General features: G+C 29.9%; 5 protein-coding genes across 7 annotated transcripts; 3 read left to right on the forward strand and 2 right to left on the reverse strand.

The window, feature by feature from the left end:
- The first annotated feature begins 5,590 nt into the window (after window positions 1-5,590).
- On the forward strand, window positions 5,591-9,723 carry LOC107999469 (retinoid-inducible serine carboxypeptidase-like). The gene is made up of 9 exons (XM_017059338.3): window positions 5,591-6,421; window positions 7,165-7,394; window positions 7,952-8,182; window positions 8,467-8,577; window positions 8,659-8,887; window positions 8,949-9,098; window positions 9,156-9,233; window positions 9,332-9,486; window positions 9,559-9,723. Exons 1-9 carry the CDS (start codon window positions 6,361-6,363, stop codon window positions 9,616-9,618), a joined length of 1,305 nt encoding a protein of 434 aa, XP_016914827.2. The 5' UTR covers window positions 5,591-6,360; the 3' UTR covers window positions 9,619-9,723.
- A 146-nt stretch (window positions 9,724-9,869) lies between these two features.
- Window positions 9,870-13,540, forward strand: LOC107999322 (forkhead box protein C1-A-like). 2 transcript variants are annotated; one of them, XM_017059054.3, is made up of 3 exons: window positions 9,870-10,862; window positions 11,318-13,015; window positions 13,188-13,540. In XM_017059054.3, exons 2-3 carry the CDS (start codon window positions 12,422-12,424, stop codon window positions 13,389-13,391), a joined length of 798 nt encoding a protein of 265 aa, XP_016914543.2. In that variant the 5' UTR covers window positions 9,870-10,862; window positions 11,318-12,421; the 3' UTR covers window positions 13,392-13,540. The 2 variants fall into 2 exon arrangements, with proteins under 2 accessions (XP_016914543.2, XP_061933328.1); XM_062077344.1 differs by having other exon boundaries at window positions 11,318-13,009; window positions 13,188-13,531.
- Window positions 13,513-15,941, reverse strand: LOC107999321 (GDP-mannose 4,6 dehydratase). Of its 2 annotated transcripts, none has more exons than XM_017059052.3 (7): window positions 15,731-15,941; window positions 15,341-15,583; window positions 15,072-15,264; window positions 14,758-14,990; window positions 14,442-14,657; window positions 14,289-14,357; window positions 13,513-14,192 (listed from the first exon to the last, which is right to left on the reverse strand). In XM_017059052.3, the coding sequence occupies exons 1-7, from the start codon at window positions 15,788-15,790 to the stop codon at window positions 14,130-14,132; spliced, it is 1,077 nt and encodes a 358-aa protein (XP_016914541.1). In that variant the 5' UTR covers window positions 15,791-15,941; the 3' UTR covers window positions 13,513-14,129. The 2 variants fall into 2 exon arrangements, with proteins under 2 accessions (XP_016914541.1, XP_016914542.1); XM_017059053.3 differs by having other exon boundaries at window positions 15,745-15,934.
- An 830-nt stretch (window positions 15,942-16,771) lies between these two features.
- LOC107999323 (proteasome subunit beta type-1) lies at window positions 16,772-18,761 on the forward strand. The gene is made up of 4 exons (XM_017059055.3): window positions 16,772-17,715; window positions 17,866-18,055; window positions 18,200-18,436; window positions 18,511-18,761. Exons 1-4 carry the CDS (start codon window positions 17,618-17,620, stop codon window positions 18,694-18,696), a joined length of 711 nt encoding a protein of 236 aa, XP_016914544.1. The 5' UTR covers window positions 16,772-17,617; the 3' UTR covers window positions 18,697-18,761.
- On the reverse strand, window positions 18,762-20,933 carry LOC107999324 (endothelial differentiation-related factor 1 homolog). Its single transcript, XM_017059056.3, has 4 exons — window positions 20,098-20,933; window positions 19,964-20,015; window positions 19,554-19,714; window positions 18,762-19,467 (listed from the first exon to the last, which is right to left on the reverse strand). The coding sequence occupies exons 1-4, from the start codon at window positions 20,170-20,172 to the stop codon at window positions 19,312-19,314; spliced, it is 444 nt and encodes a 147-aa protein (XP_016914545.1). The 5' UTR covers window positions 20,173-20,933; the 3' UTR covers window positions 18,762-19,311.
- Window positions 20,934-20,965: the final 32 nt, after the last annotated feature.

The raw sequence follows: 20,965 nt of genomic DNA on the forward strand, positions 1-20,965 counted from the left end.
TTGCTACACCAACTTGGTTAGAAAGTTATATATTTGCAATACGTTATATAATTGTTGCAAATAATCTTCGGGAATTCAATGGCCGAAAAATGCGTTAGAAACTCATGTATACTTGTTTTGCACGCAACAAATACGACGTATAAGTAACAAGTATCGTGGCACGTATCGTGATTTTAGATTTGTTGGAATACACAAGCGGTTTACGTGAGTTGCGAGATAATGGAGGCAATCTCGAAACATTTTCACTCTTCGGTTTCCTTTAAATTATCCGATTCGATCCGAAAATTCATCATTCAGAAGAAAATAGAGGATGAGAATAATTTAAGTATCGAGGATTCGAAAATGTCAAAGATTCGAAATGAGAAAAAATTGGAATGTAAATTTTCGAATCGATTTCTTTGTTTCTCAAATATTTCTCAAGTTTTCAAATTTTTAAACATTTACAAAAAAACATAAGTTTTGAAAGAAATCTTTGTAAAAGGATGCGAAAAACTTTCATCACGATGGTAAATAAATGCTTCTCGAAAACCAAGATAAATGTTTGACGCGTGTAATTGAGTAGAATAAAAAAAAAAAAAAAGTCTCTCCAGTGTTACGTAAACCGTGCAAGTAGATTACTTTTCGAAACCGCATAATCAGAAATTCACGTATTTTGAAAGTTGAAAAAAATTTAAAAGATTATTAATTTAATACGATAATAAAATATTTTCAAATTTACGTATATCTATATGTTAGTTGTAAAGATATTTAAAAAAAAAAAGATAATTACTTATCTCTAAAATTATTCGCAAATATTAATATTACGTAATTATATTACACCTATACAATAACATATTAATATAGAAATTCAAGGAAAGATCGAAGAACTCACAGATTCGAATCTCACGCGAGCAACTGTATAAAAATCTTCACGTGTCGTGCAGATTAATTCGCATATACATACAATATCGTCGATATCACCCTTCCTCTCACCCTTAATTCGCCTTTGAAACAATCCAAAGAGAAATCATTGTGTTCAAGGAAGAATTCTCGATGATCGGATCCCTCCTCCTCCTCTTCCTTCTTTCCATTATTACCTCTTTTTTTTCCCTTCGCCTCTATCTCGATCCTCGCATCCTGCCACCTATTATTTTCATTATCTTTATTAACTTGAACTTATCCAAACGGAACGTTTGGCATTTGATTGATCTTTCTAATTGTATATTTACGCGATAAAAAAAGGTCGAAAACAACAACTTCAACAGAGAGGTGGTTATTATTAAAATTACACTCTGGACAGATAGATGGATATTGTTGTTTTTGCAAGTTTTTATATCCACATTGATGATTATGGTTCGAGTAAAAAAAAAAAATCATTCGATAGAAAGAAAGAAAGAAAGAAAAGAAGGGATATTTTTTTATTTTTGAAATTTTTCGAATCTCGATCCTTCGATTCTCCTTGTCCATTTCTTCTCGATAATTTTCAGATCGAATCCGATAATTTAGATAACGGAATGAGTATCGTTTTTAAATTATTTATACATTGTACAATGAAAAAAAGTAGAGCAAGTTATTTTTTGATCGATTTTGTGACATGTCGCTTCAATAAAAGACAAACGAATCTAAGCGAACCGTATCGATGTAAAACAGATCGCGTCGCAGACATTTTAATCAATTTAATTGATATAGATATTATCGGATGAACGATATTGTGTATATTTATCTTTAAATAAGCGCATAGTGTGGTTATTCCATTACAATAATTCCGTTGATTTTTCATACCGTGAATTATCTTTTATCAAAAATTTTTTTTCTCTCGTTTAAAAGGAAATCGTTGAATGCAGTATCTCAGTTCTCTTATTCTTTATAATTTTGTTTGACGAGCATGAAAAACCACTTTGAAAATTGATTGAAAAAAATTAGCAAATATTTCCATCATAATATATCGACGTTTAAACAAAAATTTTACGATGATTTTAATTTTCCAACGAACGTTTTTCTCTCTCTCTTTTATTTTTTTATTTTTAGATCGTCGAAAGTTTCACGACACAAAAGAAATATTGATTGCGCAAGCTATATATATATTTTTTCGTTCGACATAGACCTCGAACGAAATTGTTCGCTCCTAAAGAGAATCCGGAACCAATCTTATATAACGATAATTACTTTCAATTTCGGAAGTCAAAAATTTGCGTAACATCCGCGATTTATTCTAGGTACTTCATTTTTACGTGCCATTTCTCGTGTACCATCCTCGATTAATACGTACGTTGTTGCTTGATTTTTTTTTTTTCTTTTTTTTTTTGATATTATATAACGAAGCAATTCATTGTCGAAGAACAAGATATGTTCGTTTTCAAATTTGGTACAGATTTAACGATGTTGTAAATGGGATGTTTGTTTGAAAGGCGGGAAAGTATCGAATCAAGTGTCATTCATGTGAAAAAAAGTGAATGAAAAAAAAAAAAAAAAAAAAGACATTTCTCAACGAGGGAAAAGGTTAAAAGCGAAGGTGAAATTTTTAATAGTTTGCAATTAGACAAATGAATTAATGATCAAAAGTGGACAAGTGACAATTTACTATCACATTTATTATCTTCCAACCGGCATATAATAGAATAGCATAATAAAATATTTGACTAATTATTTACTAAGTAAATGATAATACAATCGTAAAATTAATATAATTGCAAAACTACCGTTTTATCAAAATGTAGTGGGTTTCCATTAAAAGAAATTAATTTGACGTTTAAACGTATGTTTAAAAAAAAAAAAAAAAACGTGTAAATAAAAGGTTAATCTGAAATATGTATAACGATATTTTGTCTATCAAATGATTTTTTTATAAAAAATCTACGTGACTTTCATATAACAACACGTCGTAGATAATCGACAAAGAAATTTCAACAATGGCCAATTAAAAAAAAAAAATCCATTATCAAAAAAGTGACGGAATCGAGAAAACTCGACTGGGGCAGATTAATTATTATCTCGATGACAATTTGATCGTCGATACCGTTTAACAGGTGAAGAGGTTCGAGAAGCGAGATAAAATTGCCGTATTGGTAATTTTCTCTTTAAGAGGATCGGTTATAATCGATCGATCGTTTTAACGATAATCGATTTGCCTCAACACGAATTCGAGTAAATTGATACTTAACAACGGAGAAATGCTCCCCATCGAGCGCGTACGCACGTTGAAAGTGAAAAATAGTTACGAGGGAGAAAGTAACGGCGTCATCGTTCGAGTATTCGTTGTTGAACCGCGATTAAGAAAAAAAAAATATATATATATATGTATGTTTCTCAATATTTCTAGCCTCGAGAACGAATCAAACGAAATATAATAGATAGAAATTCTATTTTCTCTATTTCTTTTCTTTTTTTATATACGCCTTTTCTCATCGAATAAAAATATCACGCTGTCAAGTTAACATTTAGATCGAAAAATTTGTGCAAAATTTAATAAAGAAATTGAAAAATTAGATACAATATCCAATTTGATGATTAAAAACAATATGATTAAATTTGTAAAAAAAAAATCAGAAAATATAATATAAAATGTAATCAAAACGTAGAAAACCTCCCAAGATGATCGTCATGTACAATTTAAGAAGGAAGCTTGCATTCCAAAACGGTCCTAGTCGCACGATTCGTGACTAGGATTCTTATTAACTACGACGTGCCTCATTTCTTCGACTTCGTAACGGAGAAAATTGTGTAATACGTTACAAGCGTGTCATCCGTGTCGTAAAACATAGGCTATGCGCGTGTATAACCTCAAAAATCGTGTATCCTCCGATCGAAGTTGTACGACGATGCGTAAAAGAAAAGGAAAAGAAAAAAAATCTCAATTACAACCGATTAGATTGAAACAAGTGTATTTTCGATACCCTCGACTGCGATTTTCCTTGTCACAAATGTATTAAAGACATCGAAGAAGATGTGTTCGGAAAATTTTGCGAAATTTCGCATAACCTGCAATTCTGTGGACCGCTTTCCAAGTGAATCGCGATTTCACTTTTTTAAAGAGAGATTAAAAAGGGAACCGTCATAGGTAAGAAATAATAACCGTATATTATGTTGTTTATTATGTACTTGATGGTTTCGTGTCACTTATTCTTCTAATAATTTCGTTTCTTCATCCTCGTTACATCGGAAGTAACGAGCTAACATTTCTTACTTGCTCGGTGTTTATTCTTTCTGAATTTGAGAACCTATTTCCGCTTACTGAAACTTTTTTACTCTCGTAAAAGATATTTAAATTATAATCGCATCGGATATTGCAATACATTTCTACGCTCTTGCGTATAAAAGTATTCATCAATTCTGTCAAGACTGTTAATAATTTACGATATTTCTTGTACGATATATTTATATATTTATTATAAGAAATGTCATTATCTTTGATGCTTTCTCTTCTCCTTTTTTATGTTATACAAATAGTACGATATAGAGATATACGATAAAAAAGAGAATGAAAAAGTGGGGGAAAAAAATAAAATAAAATAAATCTGGAAAGCAGGAAAACGGAAATGAAATTTCACTGACGCGTGAATATTATGAATGTGTTAATTGATGCGCTCGGCACTTCAGTCTCGTTCACTTTCCCGATGACTGTTCCTCGTAACTCGAATAAATTTCAATATCTCGCGTGGAAATATCGTCGAGATATTATGATAAAGTGAAAACGTGCATTTCGCAACTGTATATACCCAAATACCGTTTTCCCGCCCAAATTTACATAATACAACCCGGATGATCCGGTTGTAAGACGAAAGTGTATGTAAATTGTGGGACGAAATAACTAATTTTAATACTAAATTTATTTATCGTATTAAGATACGACATACATTACGCTCGCTGCTATACGCGATTTACATATTGTGTATCTTTGTACGAAATCTTTTTCTCTTTCTCTCTTCTTTCCGCATACACGATTTTATTATAGCACGGGATTAGAAATATAGTGAAAAATGAGAATACTGATATTCCACATATTGTAATAATCACGGATATTAAAATAACTGTAGAATTATATCGATGAGAAATTTCGAGAATTTGGTCGAGTATTAAATTTATTACGTTCACTGTTATACTCGACTTATATATTTGTGTATCGTTGTGCGAAATCTTTTTCTTTTTTCTCTCCTCCTTACACTATTTTATTGTAGTATAGGATCAGAAAAATACTGATATTTTATCTTATATAATCACGAATATATAATACAACTTCTTTCGTTTATTTTATTAATATAAGATTAAAAATAATAAAAAATGGGAATGCTGATATTTTATCGTGTATAATCAAGGATGTTGAATACGTTACGTTTACTATTATACTCGATTCACTCGTATGATCTTTTTCTTTTGTTCTCTCCTTTTGTTTACACGATTTTATTACAGCGCGGGATTAGAGACGTAAAAAAATGGAAATACCGATATTTTATCGTGTATAATCACGAATATTATTAAAACTTCAGAATAATAAATTCAGAATAATAATAAATGAGAAATTTCAAGAATTCCAATTTCCATTAATATCGAAAGCGTGTGTTTTCGAAGAATATGTCATAAATAGTACGAGATCTTGAACACACCGGATGAATTATTCGATTATCCTACCAAACTCGTGTTTTCATAAGATTTCGTGTCTAGGTCGATATTCTCGTACGGTTGACATATAAACCAGTCGAAATTCCTGTTTTACACACTTCCAATACATAGATACAAGTGTTACAATGGTTACATCAATGGTATCGAAACTAGGGAACAGACGAGTTTTTCGAGTTTTTTTTCTTTTTCTTCTTTCTTTCTTTTTTTTTTTTTTTTAAATTCTCTCCTCAAACTTGATCTTCCACCGGACGACTTAGTTTCACAAATTACTTATACAACTGTTATAATCGCTTTGTCGGTTTCATTCTCGTGGAATAAAAGAAAATTGTCAATGAAAATAGGGCATTCAAAGAAACACACGAAAAAATGTATTCCTCGAAATATTAAAAAGATGTTAAAAAAAAGGAAAGATAATTATTCGACAAAACTCAAACATCTCTAATTTAACTTCGTTTCGCTTTTTTAATACTCCTTAAATATTTCTGCTTGAACTTACTTTTAAATTTGAATAAATGAAATAAGAATAAAAATTATTTATTCCTTCGTCTATTATCTATTCCGAGAAGCGGATTGCAATCGTTTCACAATCTAATTGTTCGATCGCAATCGATTGGGGCACCGAAAAATGGGGAAATCTTGGAAACGAAAGAATTAATCGGTATATCTAATCGATCGAGCGCTACAACGATAGATAACGCGATCCATAAGATCTATCCGAGATTGATTTTCAATAGTTATCGATCGACCGTTATTCGGCCAACAACGATGAAGAGATTCCCCGCGATATTAGTGCTCGTTGCACTTTGCTTCGCTTCTGAAGCGTTTGGTAACTATACTTTTGCCACCAAGATTATTATCGTTTCAATTTTTCCATTTGAAATAATTTATCCTTATTATCGTATAATTTTCGAAATAACAACGACTCACATTATCCATTATTTTGAATTCAAATTTTGCTTATCGTTTCCAAATTTAAATCTCTTCTAATTAATAAAGAGGGGAATTTTTCGAATCTCTTACGTGATATTTTTACGTAATATATCTATATATACATACGAGTAAAAAAAAATTTCGCAATCGTTGCTACTGGAAACAGCCTAAGACCGTTCATTTTGCAGAAAAAAAAATATATATATATATATGCGTGTGTATATTCCTATATTTGCTCTGCCATATCCCAAATCTCGGTAAATACGCCTAAGTTGAAACTCGTTTCAAGCTGTTTACTTTTGCCTTTGAATCTTTTCTTCCTACTCCTCTTAACTCTCCCAATCGCCGATACGACGAAAGAAATTGTTATAAGAAGGGAAAAATAAAAAGAAACAATTTTTCAGCATCGATAAAAATTCATATATCCTATTCATCCCCCCTCCGAATTATTACCACTGTGAATGATCGATCACCTTTAGAAATAACTAATGATCGAGCCATTAACACGTTCCTCAGGAAGGCAAAGTTTAACGTCGAAACGAAACAATAACAACGAAATCTTTCGAACCGTGAAAATTCGTATTACAATAACAACCCAAACTTTTATCTTTATTTTATTTTTACTTTTTCCATCCACAGCGAGGAAAGGATTCGGGCCTGGGGACCAGGAATGGGGATACGTGGAAGTGCGACACGCCTCGCACATGTTCTGGTGGCTCTACTACACCACCGCCAACGTGTCCTCCTATTACGATAAACCGTTGATTATCTGGTTGCAAGGTGGGCCGGGAGCGTCCTCCACCTCGTACGGCAACTTCGAGGAACTCGGACCCTTGGACGCCGACTTGAACCCGAGGAGCTTCTCCTGGGTAGGGAGCGCGATTTAAACGCGAACGACTTTCCAACTTTTCGTATTATTTATTAACCTTACGAGTTTTATTGATCCGGATTATGCGAGCGCGTGTTTTATCGCCTGCTCTCTTTTTTTGTGCAAATGAAATGTTGCAAGATATTCGATTCGAGTATAATTAACTAGTTTTATTGGGTAAAGGAAGAAGAAGAAGAAAAAAAAAGAACTTGATTTCGCAATCTGATCGTTGGAAAGTGATCAATCTTCTTAATCGCGTTTTTATCGAACGTTTCGACCCCAATTATCGAGAAATCCATTAATTAAGAGTTAACGCGTCTATTTTTGTATTTATTAAATAAATTTCGAAGGAATTTCGAAATTATCTTAAGAGAAAATTATATCAACGTTACGTCCACGAATATTTAATTTAAAAATTAGATCGATTTAATTCCGAGATTTAATATTTTCTTTCCTTTAGATTTAATTTATTTATTCTTTTTCGAAAGGGGGGGGAGGGTTCATCGTATCGTAGGATATTGCGGATAAAAATAAGACAAAAGAAAAAAAAATTCGCAGGTGAAAGACTACAATGTCCTCTTCATCGACAACCCGATTGGTACAGGATTCAGTTACACCACGTTATCGAGCGGATATGCGAAAACAAATATAGAGATTGCTCGCGATCTCGTCGAATGTATGAAAGGTTTCTTGAAAGCATTGCCGAAATTCCAAGATGTGCCCACTTATATCACGACCGAATCTTACGGAGGGAAGATGGGGGCGGAATTCGCTCTCCAGTGGTACAAGGTGAAGTTTACAATTTTTTTTTCCTCGTAAAATTATTTTAAAAAACGAAAAGAGAGTGCGAAAGGGGAGATATTTCTTGAAATAATCGCAAGAACGTTAAGAAGGTTGTAAATTAAAACGCTTATACGACTTCGACACTTTCAACTTTCATCCCGCATTCGTGTCGTATATATATCGTAAAACTGTTTACGTGTCAGCAATAATACTCGAGCAATAAAAAAAAAAAGAACGATATCTAAAAATTTGTATCGTTTTCCTGGTTATTCACTTTCTAAACACTGCAGGCGCAGCAAAAGAGAACTATCAAGAGCAACTTGAAGGGTGTCGCTCTCGGTGACGCCTGGATCTCTCCAGTCGACTCCGTGATAACTTGGGCGCCCTTCTTACTCGCCACGGTACGGCAATTGGTCTTCTTAATTCTTTCCATCCGTTTCTTTTTATACTGACTTTTCAGTAGAAGTGTTTTCACTTGACAGGGCATGGTGGACACCGAGGGGTACAAGAAGATCGATGACATGGCTCAAAAGACGAAAAATGCCATAGAAACGAAGAGCTGGAAAACGGCCACGATGCTGTGGATGAACGCGGAGGCAGTGGTCGCCGAAGTTACCGATAACATCGATTTCTATAATATCTTGACGAAAATGGAAGCTAGCGGGACGCGTTCCTTCATGGAGAGAATTCGATCGAAACCGTTCCTTCGAGGTATAAAATTCTATTTTATCAATCGTGCGTCGTGGAATTCTGTAATTCTTTAATATTTTAGAATACGCCACGTTCAACGAAGTCTCCTTAAACAGGCTTATGAACGGACCCGTGAAAGAAGCTTTGCAACTCTCGGTCGATCACGGCGCTCAATCAGATATGGTGTTCACCAAGTTGCAAGAGGATTTCATGAAACCTGTAGTCAATATAGGTATTATCATTGTATACGGGATTTTTAAAAAGAGGATTAATTTTTAATCTATTCCAGTCGAGGATTTATTGAACAAAACCGATCTAAAAGTTGCGGTGATCACCGGTCACATGGATCTCATCGTCGACACTCCAGGTATATTTTATTTTCATTCCTGAATACATTCGTCTGTATCAAACTATATTCCTTTTAATTTGGTATCTAATATTTTTTTTTCGTTATCCATGATATAGGGACTTTAAATTGGGTTGAGAAGATGAATTGGAAAGACGCAAATTTGTGGCACTACTCCCCCAGATATCCCTTAGTGGTGGAGGAGATCATAGAAGGTTATGAGAAATCTCACGGCAATTTCGCTATGTACTGGGTGAACAGAGCCGGTCACATGGTAAATAACTAAGTATAAATGATTAAATTTCAATTATAGAGATCATTTTATGAGAATTGTTCCGTCGCACAGGTACCAAAGGACAATCCTGCAGCGATGGGAAGGATACTGGAAAAATTCACGGAACAATAAATCAAGTTTCAAGAGATGAAATCGTACGATGACTGTGAAATAGTGTTCAGGAATAATTAAAAGTAAAATTAAAATAATATAAAATAAATAAGTGAAAAAAGCATACATACACAAATTTATACTTTATCATATATTATTCCTTCATTGATCAATTTCTCTTTCTCTTTCTCTCTCTCTCTCTCTCCTTAAAAAAATTAATAAAAATCTTCAAATGTAAAATTGGATTTCAGATATCTTGATCCCGATTCCTCGTTTATATTTCAATAACACACTGTCGAAAAAGAGGAAGAGAAGAAGAAGAAGAAGAGAAAATGCATATATTCCAATAATACATATATATATATACTGTGCAAAAAGAGGAAGAAAGAAGGGAAAGGAAAAATTCGATCGTCAAACATGACGATCCCGCGTTACTCGTTACCAGAGTCCATTTTAACGACTCTGTAACGGTTATTTCCGAGAAAATTCGCCGTCACGAAAGGGGCGGTTCGTTTATTTTTTGCAATTGAGCCGGGGCCCCGGAGGCTCTGCTCGCGCTGTGAATTTTCCCACACTCGTAAAACGTCGCAGTAGCAACAATCCGAAACCGGCTAAACCCGCAGACAGACGCCCGCCGATTTTGTCAATAAGGAACGATTGTTTAGATTCGAGCGGATACCGGGCAGTAAAACGGAACGCAATCCGCAAACAAGACCGCCTGCGCATTTTTCGCCAATGAAGAGGAAGCGCTCGTGCGGTTGCCCGAATGTAATGTAAATAAAACAAGAAGAAAGAGAGGCTACTTTCTCCTTGGACCTTGAACCTTCTTCCCTCCTTCCATTTTTATACCAAATAGAAAAAAGGGATTTTTTTTCATTAAAGGAAAAGAAAGAGGAAGAATTTTTTAATATCGAAGGACGCGAGAAAAGATTCAATTTCGTCGATACATGACACGAGGTGACTTTCCTTCGAGACGAAAATTATTTTTACCATCTGCTTCTGCGGCTTCTATAAATGTTTTTCTTCACTTATACCATCGGGATGATTTAAGGAACGGAAAGCAGGGGCGCAGGATTAACGCGACCAAGACAATTCTGGATGTTTTTCGAAGAACATACCGAGGATTCCCGGGAGCGGCCGGGCCAAGGTAGCTCCCAAGCTTTGAACGCGATAATCCGCCGGTTTCCTCCTGACGTCAGATCGACGATGATTTGTTCCTTAATATTTCAAAATGGAACGAAGCTCGAAGGACGGAACCAGAAACGGTGAATAAACAAATAACCACGTTTCTTCTCCTGATCTCTCCATTTTCGGTTACGGTTGCTGTATCTTCGCGCAAGCCGCGGCTTCGCCTCTTCACGAAAACACGATTGAAAGAAATATTTTTAAGTTGATGGATCGTTAAAAATCAGCGGAGAGAAGATTATTTCGTCTCGTGATATTTTTCTTTATCGTTCGCTAGTACAGAAAAAAAAAAATAATAATAATAATGAAAAGAAAATTTAGATGTAGAAATGCGATAAAAGATATAATTAATAATAAATAACAAAAGACCATCGACGATCTTTGATATCGTCATTTTATTTTAATACGCGACACTATGATCTCTAACGATAATAATAAAATCATTAACAAATATATAAATACATATATATATATATATAAAAATAAATCTAGTAAATATTTGAAATTCTCCTATTTATTTCTTTTTTTCCAACAGGAAAAAACGTGGAGTCGCGAAACTTCGTAAGAAGAGGGTGGTTGAAAATTGGATACCTCCCCCTTCCCTCCCCCCAAACGAGAAGTCACAAGCCGAACTCGTGGGAGAGAGGGTGGCGAGAGCGCGCAAGGGAAGAGCGGTTCCAAGAAGCGGCACGGTTTCGGTATAATTACCGCAACTTTGTTTACGTATCGGCTCGTTTACTGCCGGCGTGGGTGTTGGGACAGCATATGTGTAAACAGCAATAAAACATGTAGCCACGGGTCCCGGATAGGTAACCGACACCTCCCTCGCGTTTGAAACGCGCGAACGACGTATCTCCAGGAAGCAGCGATGGGCGGAGCTGGTCCATCCTCTAGATGCTCCTCCGCACGTCAAATTAAACACCCTTCGTTAGTTAGAGGATTGATCTAACCGGTCGGAAATTGGAATCAGTCTTCGATGCGATACCAACTCGGACCAGTTCAAGACAAGCTTTCTATATATGTATATATTGTATATATGTATATATTGATTCTAGTGGATTCTTCTTTTGCATTATGAAAACCGCTAATTGTTCGTGGAAGTGAAGCGGTCTAAATAATCGTTAAATGTATTGAGAGAGAATGTATGGTTCGATTTTCTTTGACGAGAATTTTCTTGTCGAAAAGCTTCATCGATCTTTAAAGAAGAAGTGGATCGCAGAGACGAATTGATTTAAACTATTTATTTGGAAAACTGTGGAAATCGTGTTTTGAACATAAATTGAGGATACCGAGGATCAATGGGGACAATTTGCCGGAATACGATGAAACGAGAGGAAGAAGAAAGTGAAATTGTATACTAAATAAACTTCGACTCGATGATTTTCGGAGAAAAATCTATAATTTAATTTTGTTTCTTCTTTATATAATAAAAAATAAAAAAAAATAATTTTAATGTATGTAAGAAAGAGACGAATGATAAAAGAAAGTGAAGTTGTATCAAATTAGATAATAAAATTTCAGAAAATACGTTAATTTTAATAAAAAAAAAATCCAATATTAATTCTTCTTAAAGAACAAAATATCGGTGAAAAGTGTATTGACATCGAATTATCGAGCGCGTCGATCATTCCATCTTCCGATGGAGTCGAATAGCTATCAAAATCATCCCTTCTCCATATCGAAGATTTACAGCTGTGATCTATCCAGGGGTTGCGAATTATGGAGCACGGAAGAAACGTTCCCAACGATGTGTCCTTTGCCAAATTACTATAGCTTGGTACCGGATATACTGAATCCGAGAAGTATACCCCTATCATGGGATCTTCCCGTAATAAGATACAAACCACAACCACGTTACGAAAAACCACCGTATTCGTACATCGCCCTAATAGCCATGGCTATTAATTCTTCGCCTAAACAGAGACTAACCCTTTCTGGCATTTATAGATTCATCATGGACAGATTTCCTTATTATAGAGAAAACCGTCAAGGATGGCAAAATAGTATAAGACATAACCTAAGTTTGAATGATTGTTTTGTGAAGATACCAAGAGATAAGGTGGTTGGAAATGATAATGCCGAGGATCAGGCTGGAAAAGGGAGTTATTGGACTTTAGATCCTTCGGCGAGCGAAATGTTTGAGCATGGCAATTATAGAAGAAGAAGAATGAGAAGGCAAAAAGGATTTATACAGGATAATAAACAGATGGAACAGGATCGTGCGATGGTCTCGGTACAAATTAAATCATTTTTTTTTTAAAAAAGATTTATTTGTACTTTTTTCTTTTTTTTTTCTTTGATAGTAAAGGATTAATTTTATTTCAACTAAATGTTATAAAAAATTTAAATATCGAATAGTAATATTTTTTTTTCAAATTTTTTTTACATTGATATTGATATTTTAGGTTTCGTCAGAAATTTTATCCAATTTGAAATGCAAAGAAAAAAATGAACAAGAATGTAAAACAGTTGATACGAAGTTGAACGCTGAGGGGAATACACGAAATAGTAAAATAATATACACAGAAGCTCAAGGACATTGTGTAAAATCAATGATGTTCACAATCGAAAATATTTTGCGAAAATCCACGAATAAAACTCCAGTTTAAATATTTAAATATGAATTTTTTATACTTAAGATTTTAAAACGAATAATTAATATCATTATATTTTATAATTTGTTCAATGTATTAAAGCAAAAAATAGACTATATTATTGAAAACACTTGTATAAAATATAAAATGAATATTGTTTATTATAAAAATGTGTTTATGTTTTTAATTATACATTGGATATTGTATACAAAGATTAAAAATATTACTTAACGATTACTCTAAAATATGGTACATTATGTACAAAATTATACATTAACACGTATGCAAGGAAGACATTATATATATAAATTATTTTAATAATCTTGTGCATCTATCAGCAAATAAAATTATTTTCAAATAAAAATGCATAACTATAATTTTTAGAATGCATACATCTTTAAAATGCAACAATAAATAAAAAATAATAAATGATTTTACAACATATATCTATGATATATGCAGATTATATCTAATAAAAGTAAATAACATTTAATATTCACATATATTACATATCATTAATATTAATACATATAGATCAAATATTAAATAAAACTATTTTTTAGCATTTAGATATATCAGGAAGTTAAAAAAAAACTTGTTTATATCGGATTTAAGAATATATAACATTATAAATTATTATTCGAATTTTTTTATAATCTAACAAATCAATTTTTTAAATACTATTGTCTCACAGAGACATCATAGAATGTATTTTTAAAATTAATTAATTAACTTTTGATATTAAAAATGATTTTAAGCATTTGGATTTTTCCTCATTAATTCTAAATCAGAATCCATCATATCTTTTACAAGATTCTAAAACATATATAATTCTGTTTATTAAATACAAAATATTTAATTGGTAATTAAATATTAACATGAGAAAAAAGAATAATAATTTTGTATAAATACCTCAAATGTAATAGTAGGTTTCCAACCAATTTTTTCTTTTGCTTTAGTAGCATCACCCAAAAGTACATCCTATACAGATAAATTGAATATTTATCATTTTTTTTTAATAATATTATAATAATATAATTATCGTTATATGCAATAAATACTTACTACTTCTGTTGGACGGAAATATTTAGGATTCACTCTAACTAATACTTGTCCTGTTTGTACATCCTGTCCTATTTCATTTATTCCTTCACCTTCCCACTTAATAGTACGACCTACATATTGAAATGCTGCTTCAACAAATTCTCTAACACTATGTGTCTCTCCTGTTGCTATAACATAATCATCTGCTGTTGGTTGTTGCAACATTAACCACATTGCCTATAGAATATGATATACAAATCTCAGAATATCTATTTAGTAGTTAAGTAGTGTCTTTTCAATATTATAAAAAATAAATACAAATAATATATATTTTTACTTCAACATAATCTTTTGCATGTCCCCAATCTCGTTTAGCATCTAAATTTCCTAATTCAAGAATGTCTTGTAAACCAAGATGTATCTTTGCTATAGATCTGGTCACTTTTCTTGTAACAAAATTCTCTCCTCTACGAGGACTTTCATGATTAAATAAAATACCATTACAAGCAAACATATTATATGCTTCTCTATAATTTATTACAATCCAAAAACTATATAATTTTGCACAAGCTGAAAATTTAATATGCTTAATTTAAAATTTATAAAATAATAAAATAATAAAATAATAAAATAATATTTTCTTATAATCACCATATGGTGAACGAGGATAAAATGGAGTTTTTTCATTTTGAGGTACTTGAGTTACCCTGCCATAAAGTTCAGATGTTGATGCATGGTAAAATTTAACAGATTTTTCAAGGCCACAGGTACGTATTGCATCTAATAATCTAACTGTTCCTACTGCATCTACTTCAGCAGTATACTCACTTACTTCAAAACTTACCTAAAAAAAATAATAATTTATCAATATAAAATGTTTTTTAAATATCATTTAAAATATTGTAAAACTTGATATTTACCATAACATGACTTTGAGCAGCAAGATTATAAATTTCTGTTGGCTGTACAGAACTAATTACTTTAATTAAACTACTGGAATCTGTCATATCACCATAATGTAACTTCATTTTGCCTTGACGATGACATTTTGGATCCTCATAAAGGTGTTGAATTCGAGCAGTATTAAAAGAACTAGCTCGTCTAATTATACCATGTACATCATATCCTTTTTCTAATAAAAATTCTGCTAAATAGGAACCATCCTAAAAAAAAATTATGTTAGTCATCTATTTTATGTTGAAATAAAATAAGATTTCTTTATACAATATAAAACAATAATATATATGAAAAATTAAATATTTGATACAATAAAGTAAATATGTCAACAAAGCATGAAATGTCAACTTTACTTGTCCAGTAATACCAGTAATTAATGCAACATGTCTTCTATTATCAGTTGCCATTTTCATACACTATTTATCAAAAAATAAAAAATTATTTTCTCTTCCAAAGTATATTTAATACTGATAAGATAATTCGTTAAATTTATTCGTGTGAAAAAATATTTTCTTTCTTGGCCATCCAGTTTCCGGAGCGCTTTTATTGCTAGTAAGGTGGCGCCGTTTTTCAACTATTTAAGAACATCGCTAATAAAATAAATATCATGATTTTAATATATATTAAAATACATGTATAATGTGTATTAAGAATTTGAAAATTAATTAATCTAATTATTTTTAAAAATGTAATAACTTAAATATATATAGAAACTCAAGATAAATAGAAAGATTATATGTTTTTCCAAAAATTGTTGTCTTGATTCTCATTTTTTATATATAAAAATATATACATATGCGTATACATATAACGTAATATAATAATATAATAATATAATAATACAATATCATAGCATAAAAATATATATATATATATATAACTATTCTTTTTTTTCTATTAAAATTTCCAAATTTTACGAATATTTTAGAATGAATGACGAAATATTTGAAAATCTCCCTAGAATTTTATAAATAAAAAACAAATAACAAAACAGACAGAGATATGATAAAAATATTAAAATTAATACCATTTTCAAATTATCGCAAATAAAATTTAAATATAAATAAAAAAATAATAGAGAAGATAAATAAAAATAGAAGATAAATAAAAATTGATCATCAATGGCATTTCTATGTTTTGAATGCTTTTTAAAGAGATCTTTAGTTTTCAAGAGATGATTTTGACAATTAATTCTTATTTATAATAAACGGAGAAAGATAAAGGTAGATCAAGAATTGATTATCAGTACTATCTTTTGAGTATCGAAAATATTTCTATAAGAAATCATATTTTTTTAAACATTCAAAGATGGCACTAACGATTCTTATTTTATTTCTCTTTCATTATCTATTATTCTTGTTTGTAACGAATACTTCTTATGTATTTCTATTAATAGATCGAAATTTTCAACGTTCATCCGTGAGGTGATATCATTTAAATAATTTATTTAATAACGATGCAGCGATTATTTTACGTTCAGAAATATAAAAATTATCATAAATAAATCTATATATATTTATCTATATGTATATGTAATATATTTACGATATAAATATATGAATATTATTATAACTAAATATCATGTACTAAATATTTCATTACTGAAATTTGATTTTATTTATTACACGTAATAAATGTGTAATAAATAATTATTACACATATTTAGATAAATATAAAATAAAGAGCAGATAAAATTTACTAAAATTTCATATTTATATTATATATATTTCAACAAAGTATTATTACGTTAATCAATAGAAATTCAAAATTTTAAATAATTTATTTTAATTTATTATTTATTAATTATATTTATTATTTTAATTTATTATTATTTTATACATATTTTAAATTATTAATTTATTAAAAAGAAAAAATAAAAATAATTTAATTTATGATTCATTTTAATCGTATATTATATATTATATTATTTGATATATTTAATAATTACTTATATTTTTTTATTATTTATTTATTTTAATTTAAATTATAAATAATATTTTTATTTTTTTCAGAATAAATATTTTACTTTGTATATATGGCAAAATAAATTTTTCATTATTGGTGTATTCTTGCAGAGCTAAATATAAACTAACCAATCAGATTTATGACAATCACTGAATATGTATAATTTATTCATATAAGAAAATAATGCTGTTTTGCTTGCCATTTTAACTCTAAAGTGTATTGTCATTCAGTGTGAGAAGTGTTTGAAATTTATTTAATAAAAAATATTGAAAAAAATGGTTTCTTTAAGTGAAATTCCAGGAAGATCTTTATCAGATTATGCGACAGAAGGAGCAAAAATGAGAAATTTCAATCCTTATGCTGATAATGGAGGGTAAGTTTTAAATATAACCTAAATCTTTTTAAGATTAATATATAAATATTTTATTGCATATATTATCTATTCTTAATAAATATTATGGATTTATTATCTAAATTTTATTACAATTTTATTTTTTATATATTTTATATATTATAATTATAGGAGTGTCATAGCTCTTGCAGGAGATAATTTTTGTGTAATAGCAGCAGACACGCGTCTCAGTACAGGTTTTTCTATTTATACGCGTGAACAACAAAAACTATTTCCTTTATCATCAAAAACTGTTTTGGGTTGCTCAGGTTGTTGGTGTGATACACTTACTTTAACTAGAATTTTATCTGCTCGAATGCAGGTAAAAATATTTCAAAATATATTAGATGATAGAATTTATTAGTTTTCTTTTGATTATTAAAATTGAAGGTTTATGATAACTTTATATATTATGATTTTTTATTTGACTTTATATATTATATATATTATTCATTTTATATAACAGATGTATGAGCATGAACATCAAAAAGAAATGCCAACACCAGCAGTTGCACAAATGCTATCAACAATGTTATATTATAAACGTTTTTTCCCTTATTATGTAAGTAATATTCTTGGTGGATTAGATGAAAATGGTAAAGGTTGTGTCTATAGTTATGATCCCATTGGACACTGTGAAATAACAAAATACAGAGCAGGTGGTTCTGCTGGAGCTCTTTTACAGCCTCTCTTGGATAATCAGGTATTAAATAGTGTTATTAAAAAATTATATTAAATTTCATTGTAATTTATTGTTAAAGTAATATACCTGTTTAGATTGGGTATAAGAATCAAGAAGGTGTTGAATCTGTTCCTTTGACTCAAGAGAGAGCTGTTGCAATTATAAAAGATGTTTTCACATCAGCGGCAGAAAGAGATATTTACACTGGTGATTCTATATTTATTAAAATTATAACAAGTGATGGTATACAAAATTTTAGTTTTGCATTGAGAAAAGATTAATGAAATGGAATAAAAATAATGTACTATTGAATTTTCATATGAATAAAATTAACGCTAAAAAATAATTAATATTTATTTAATAATTTTTTATTTTTATATACAACTATTATAATTCTTATCATATTATACATTGAAATGAATGTGTATGTGTATGTATAAATGTTATCAAACCAATGATTTATATGCATACACATATTAATCTTTTATTTCTATTTGCATTAATACTATTTTATTTAGCCTACATTAATCAAATTGTAAAATATATTCATAAATGTATATCACAATAATAGTAATCAGATGTATTTCAAAAATGTAACAAAATTGTATATAAATTAATCTATAAATTAATGTCTGCAATGTAAGAACTGAACACATAACATTTAAAATTAAATAAGAGTGTGCTTCTTGTATTTTATACATGAAGACATACTATAACAATTTACTTTATAATAAACAATAATATATTTAATAAAATAACATTTTATTTTAAAGAATATAATAAAATAACGAAAGTTAAAGAGTGTGAGAATTGTTCTCAATCCTACAATTTTTCTTGCAGTTCTGTGTAGGGAACAATATATGAAGGTATGAAGTACAGATTCTTCTTCACAAAATTCACTTTTTATTCCCAGGAGTTGATAATGGTTTACCACGATCTTTGCCACGTAATTTTATTCCCAACACTCGTTCAATTTTGCCAATCACCATTTGATTTGGTATTCCACGACCTGCTTCATAGTCATTGATAACTTGTGCTTTTTCATTCACTTTCTGTACACAATATAATTATATAAATGATATACATATACATAACATAAATATTTATGCTATGTAACATAACTATGTAAATAACATACTGTTGCAAGATCTTTTTGAGATAATCCTTTACTTTGTCTTCCCTGTTGAATTAATTTACCAAGATCAAGTGGAATTTTATCATGTTTTAATTCTTCTGTTTCTCTATCCAATTTAGCAGTGTTTTTAGTTGCTACGTGTTGTTTATTTGTTCCTCCACCCCCTGGAGGAAAGAACAATTCATCTTTATATACTTTTCAAAAAATTATTTGTTGATTTTATGAATTTTATGTTATATTATGAAAAAAGATGTAAATAGTTGACAGAATTCAATACCACATATTGCATCATAATATTTTCTTCATAATATTTAAACACATGAATATATCTTCAACCAACAAAAATCATGAAATCAATCACAGATTAAAAAATGAATCACGTAAATTTAACAAACTTAATGAAGTTTACGTACATTTTGCTTGAGTTTCAACCACGAAACCTTGACGACGTGCAGCATTCACTGCCTGTAAATAAACACAATTACACAACAGTATATGTAAGAATTATTATAGATAAAATAGATCAAAATATTTTTATAAAAGTTACTTGTTCCGATTTAAGTACTGAAGCTTTTGGGGGACGTTTTCGCAGAGTAATAGGAGTAGTGTCCCAGTCTGACATATTGAAAAAAGTTGAATACGCCGATAGAAATTAAAAATTATATTATCAACGCACACGTAATATGCGGTAACTACTGTTCTGTCGTACTTGTTCCGAATCTTCCAGTAACTTCTCTGTATACGTTCCAAAAAGCATAATTTAACGTACAGTCTCAGAATCGACCCACATCCAGATTGTCCAATTTTCCCTAAATTATTTCAAATATTTTTCAACATATATAGTTTAATTTTATTTATGTAATTATAAATATTTATTTAAAATTTGTTAAATACTAATTTTTGCAATATATTGATTTGCTTTTTGTGTAAAAATATATACTATATATATAATCGCAATTAATTTTCTATATTCATGAAATGCGCGTAAATCAAATGACCGCGGTATTTAAATAATTATTAATACATTTAAAATTGTAATTATTGGAAATTCATATAATTATATTAATAGAATTATATAAATTCATTGATTTTCATCTTTATGCAATAAAAATAATATAAATTTATTTATAGTGAAAATAAATATAAAAGGAAGTATTTAATAACTCTTAATAGAAGAATAATTATTAATTTTAATAAAATATTTGTATTATTTTTCATAAATTATAGTAAAAGTATAGTAATAAATTATTTAAAAAGATTATTCATCAAAAATATTTTTTTTTAATTAATTTTACTTAAAAATTATCTATATTAATTTTATTTAATTATATAGTTATATTTAATTCTTATAAAATTATCGTTAAATTAAAAAAAAAGAATAAAATAAATTCACTATAATAATTAACAATATTCTT

Source organism: Apis cerana, linkage group LG7 (assembly GCF_029169275.1).
Source record: "Apis cerana isolate GH-2021 linkage group LG7, AcerK_1.0, whole genome shotgun sequence".
Lineage (NCBI taxonomy): Eukaryota > Metazoa > Arthropoda > Insecta > Hymenoptera > Apidae > Apis > Apis cerana.

Coding starts and splice junctions, on each gene's coding strand:
- LOC107999469 (XM_017059338.3), top strand. CDS start 6,361: ATGAAGAGATTCCCCGCGATATTAGTGCTCGTTGCACTTTGCTTCGCT. Junction 8,183..8,466: donor TCGCTCTCCAGTGGTACAAG/GTGAAGTTTACA, acceptor TAAACACTGCAG/GCGCAGCAAAAGAGAACTAT. Junction 9,487..9,558: donor TGAACAGAGCCGGTCACATG/GTAAATAACTAA, acceptor TCCGTCGCACAG/GTACCAAAGGACAATCCTGC.
- LOC107999322 (XM_017059054.3), top strand. CDS start 12,422: ATGGAGTCGAATAGCTATCAAAATCATCCCTTCTCCATATCGAAGATT. Junction 13,016..13,187: donor AGGATCGTGCGATGGTCTCG/GTACAAATTAAA, acceptor TTGATATTTTAG/GTTTCGTCAGAAATTTTATC.
- LOC107999321 (XM_017059052.3), bottom strand. CDS start 15,790: ATGAAAATGGCAACTGATAATAGAAGACATGTTGCATTAATTACTGGT. Junction 15,584..15,730: donor TTACTGGTATTACTGGACAA/GTAAAGTTGACA, acceptor ATTTTTTTTTAG/GATGGTTCCTATTTAGCAGA. Junction 14,991..15,071: donor TTATCCTCGTTCACCATATG/GTGATTATAAGA, acceptor TTAAATTTTCAG/CTTGTGCAAAATTATATAGT.
- LOC107999323 (XM_017059055.3), top strand. CDS start 17,618: ATGGTTTCTTTAAGTGAAATTCCAGGAAGATCTTTATCAGATTATGCG. Junction 17,716..17,865: donor CCTTATGCTGATAATGGAGG/GTAAGTTTTAAA, acceptor TTATAATTATAG/GAGTGTCATAGCTCTTGCAG. Junction 18,056..18,199: donor TTTTATCTGCTCGAATGCAG/GTAAAAATATTT, acceptor TTTATATAACAG/ATGTATGAGCATGAACATCA.
- LOC107999324 (XM_017059056.3), bottom strand. CDS start 20,172: ATGTCAGACTGGGACACTACTCCTATTACTCTGCGAAAACGTCCCCCA. Junction 20,016..20,097: donor CAGTACTTAAATCGGAACAA/GTAACTTTTATA, acceptor GTTTATTTACAG/GCAGTGAATGCTGCACGTCG. Junction 19,468..19,553: donor CTCAAAAAGATCTTGCAACA/GTATGTTATTTA, acceptor TATTGTGTACAG/AAAGTGAATGAAAAAGCACA.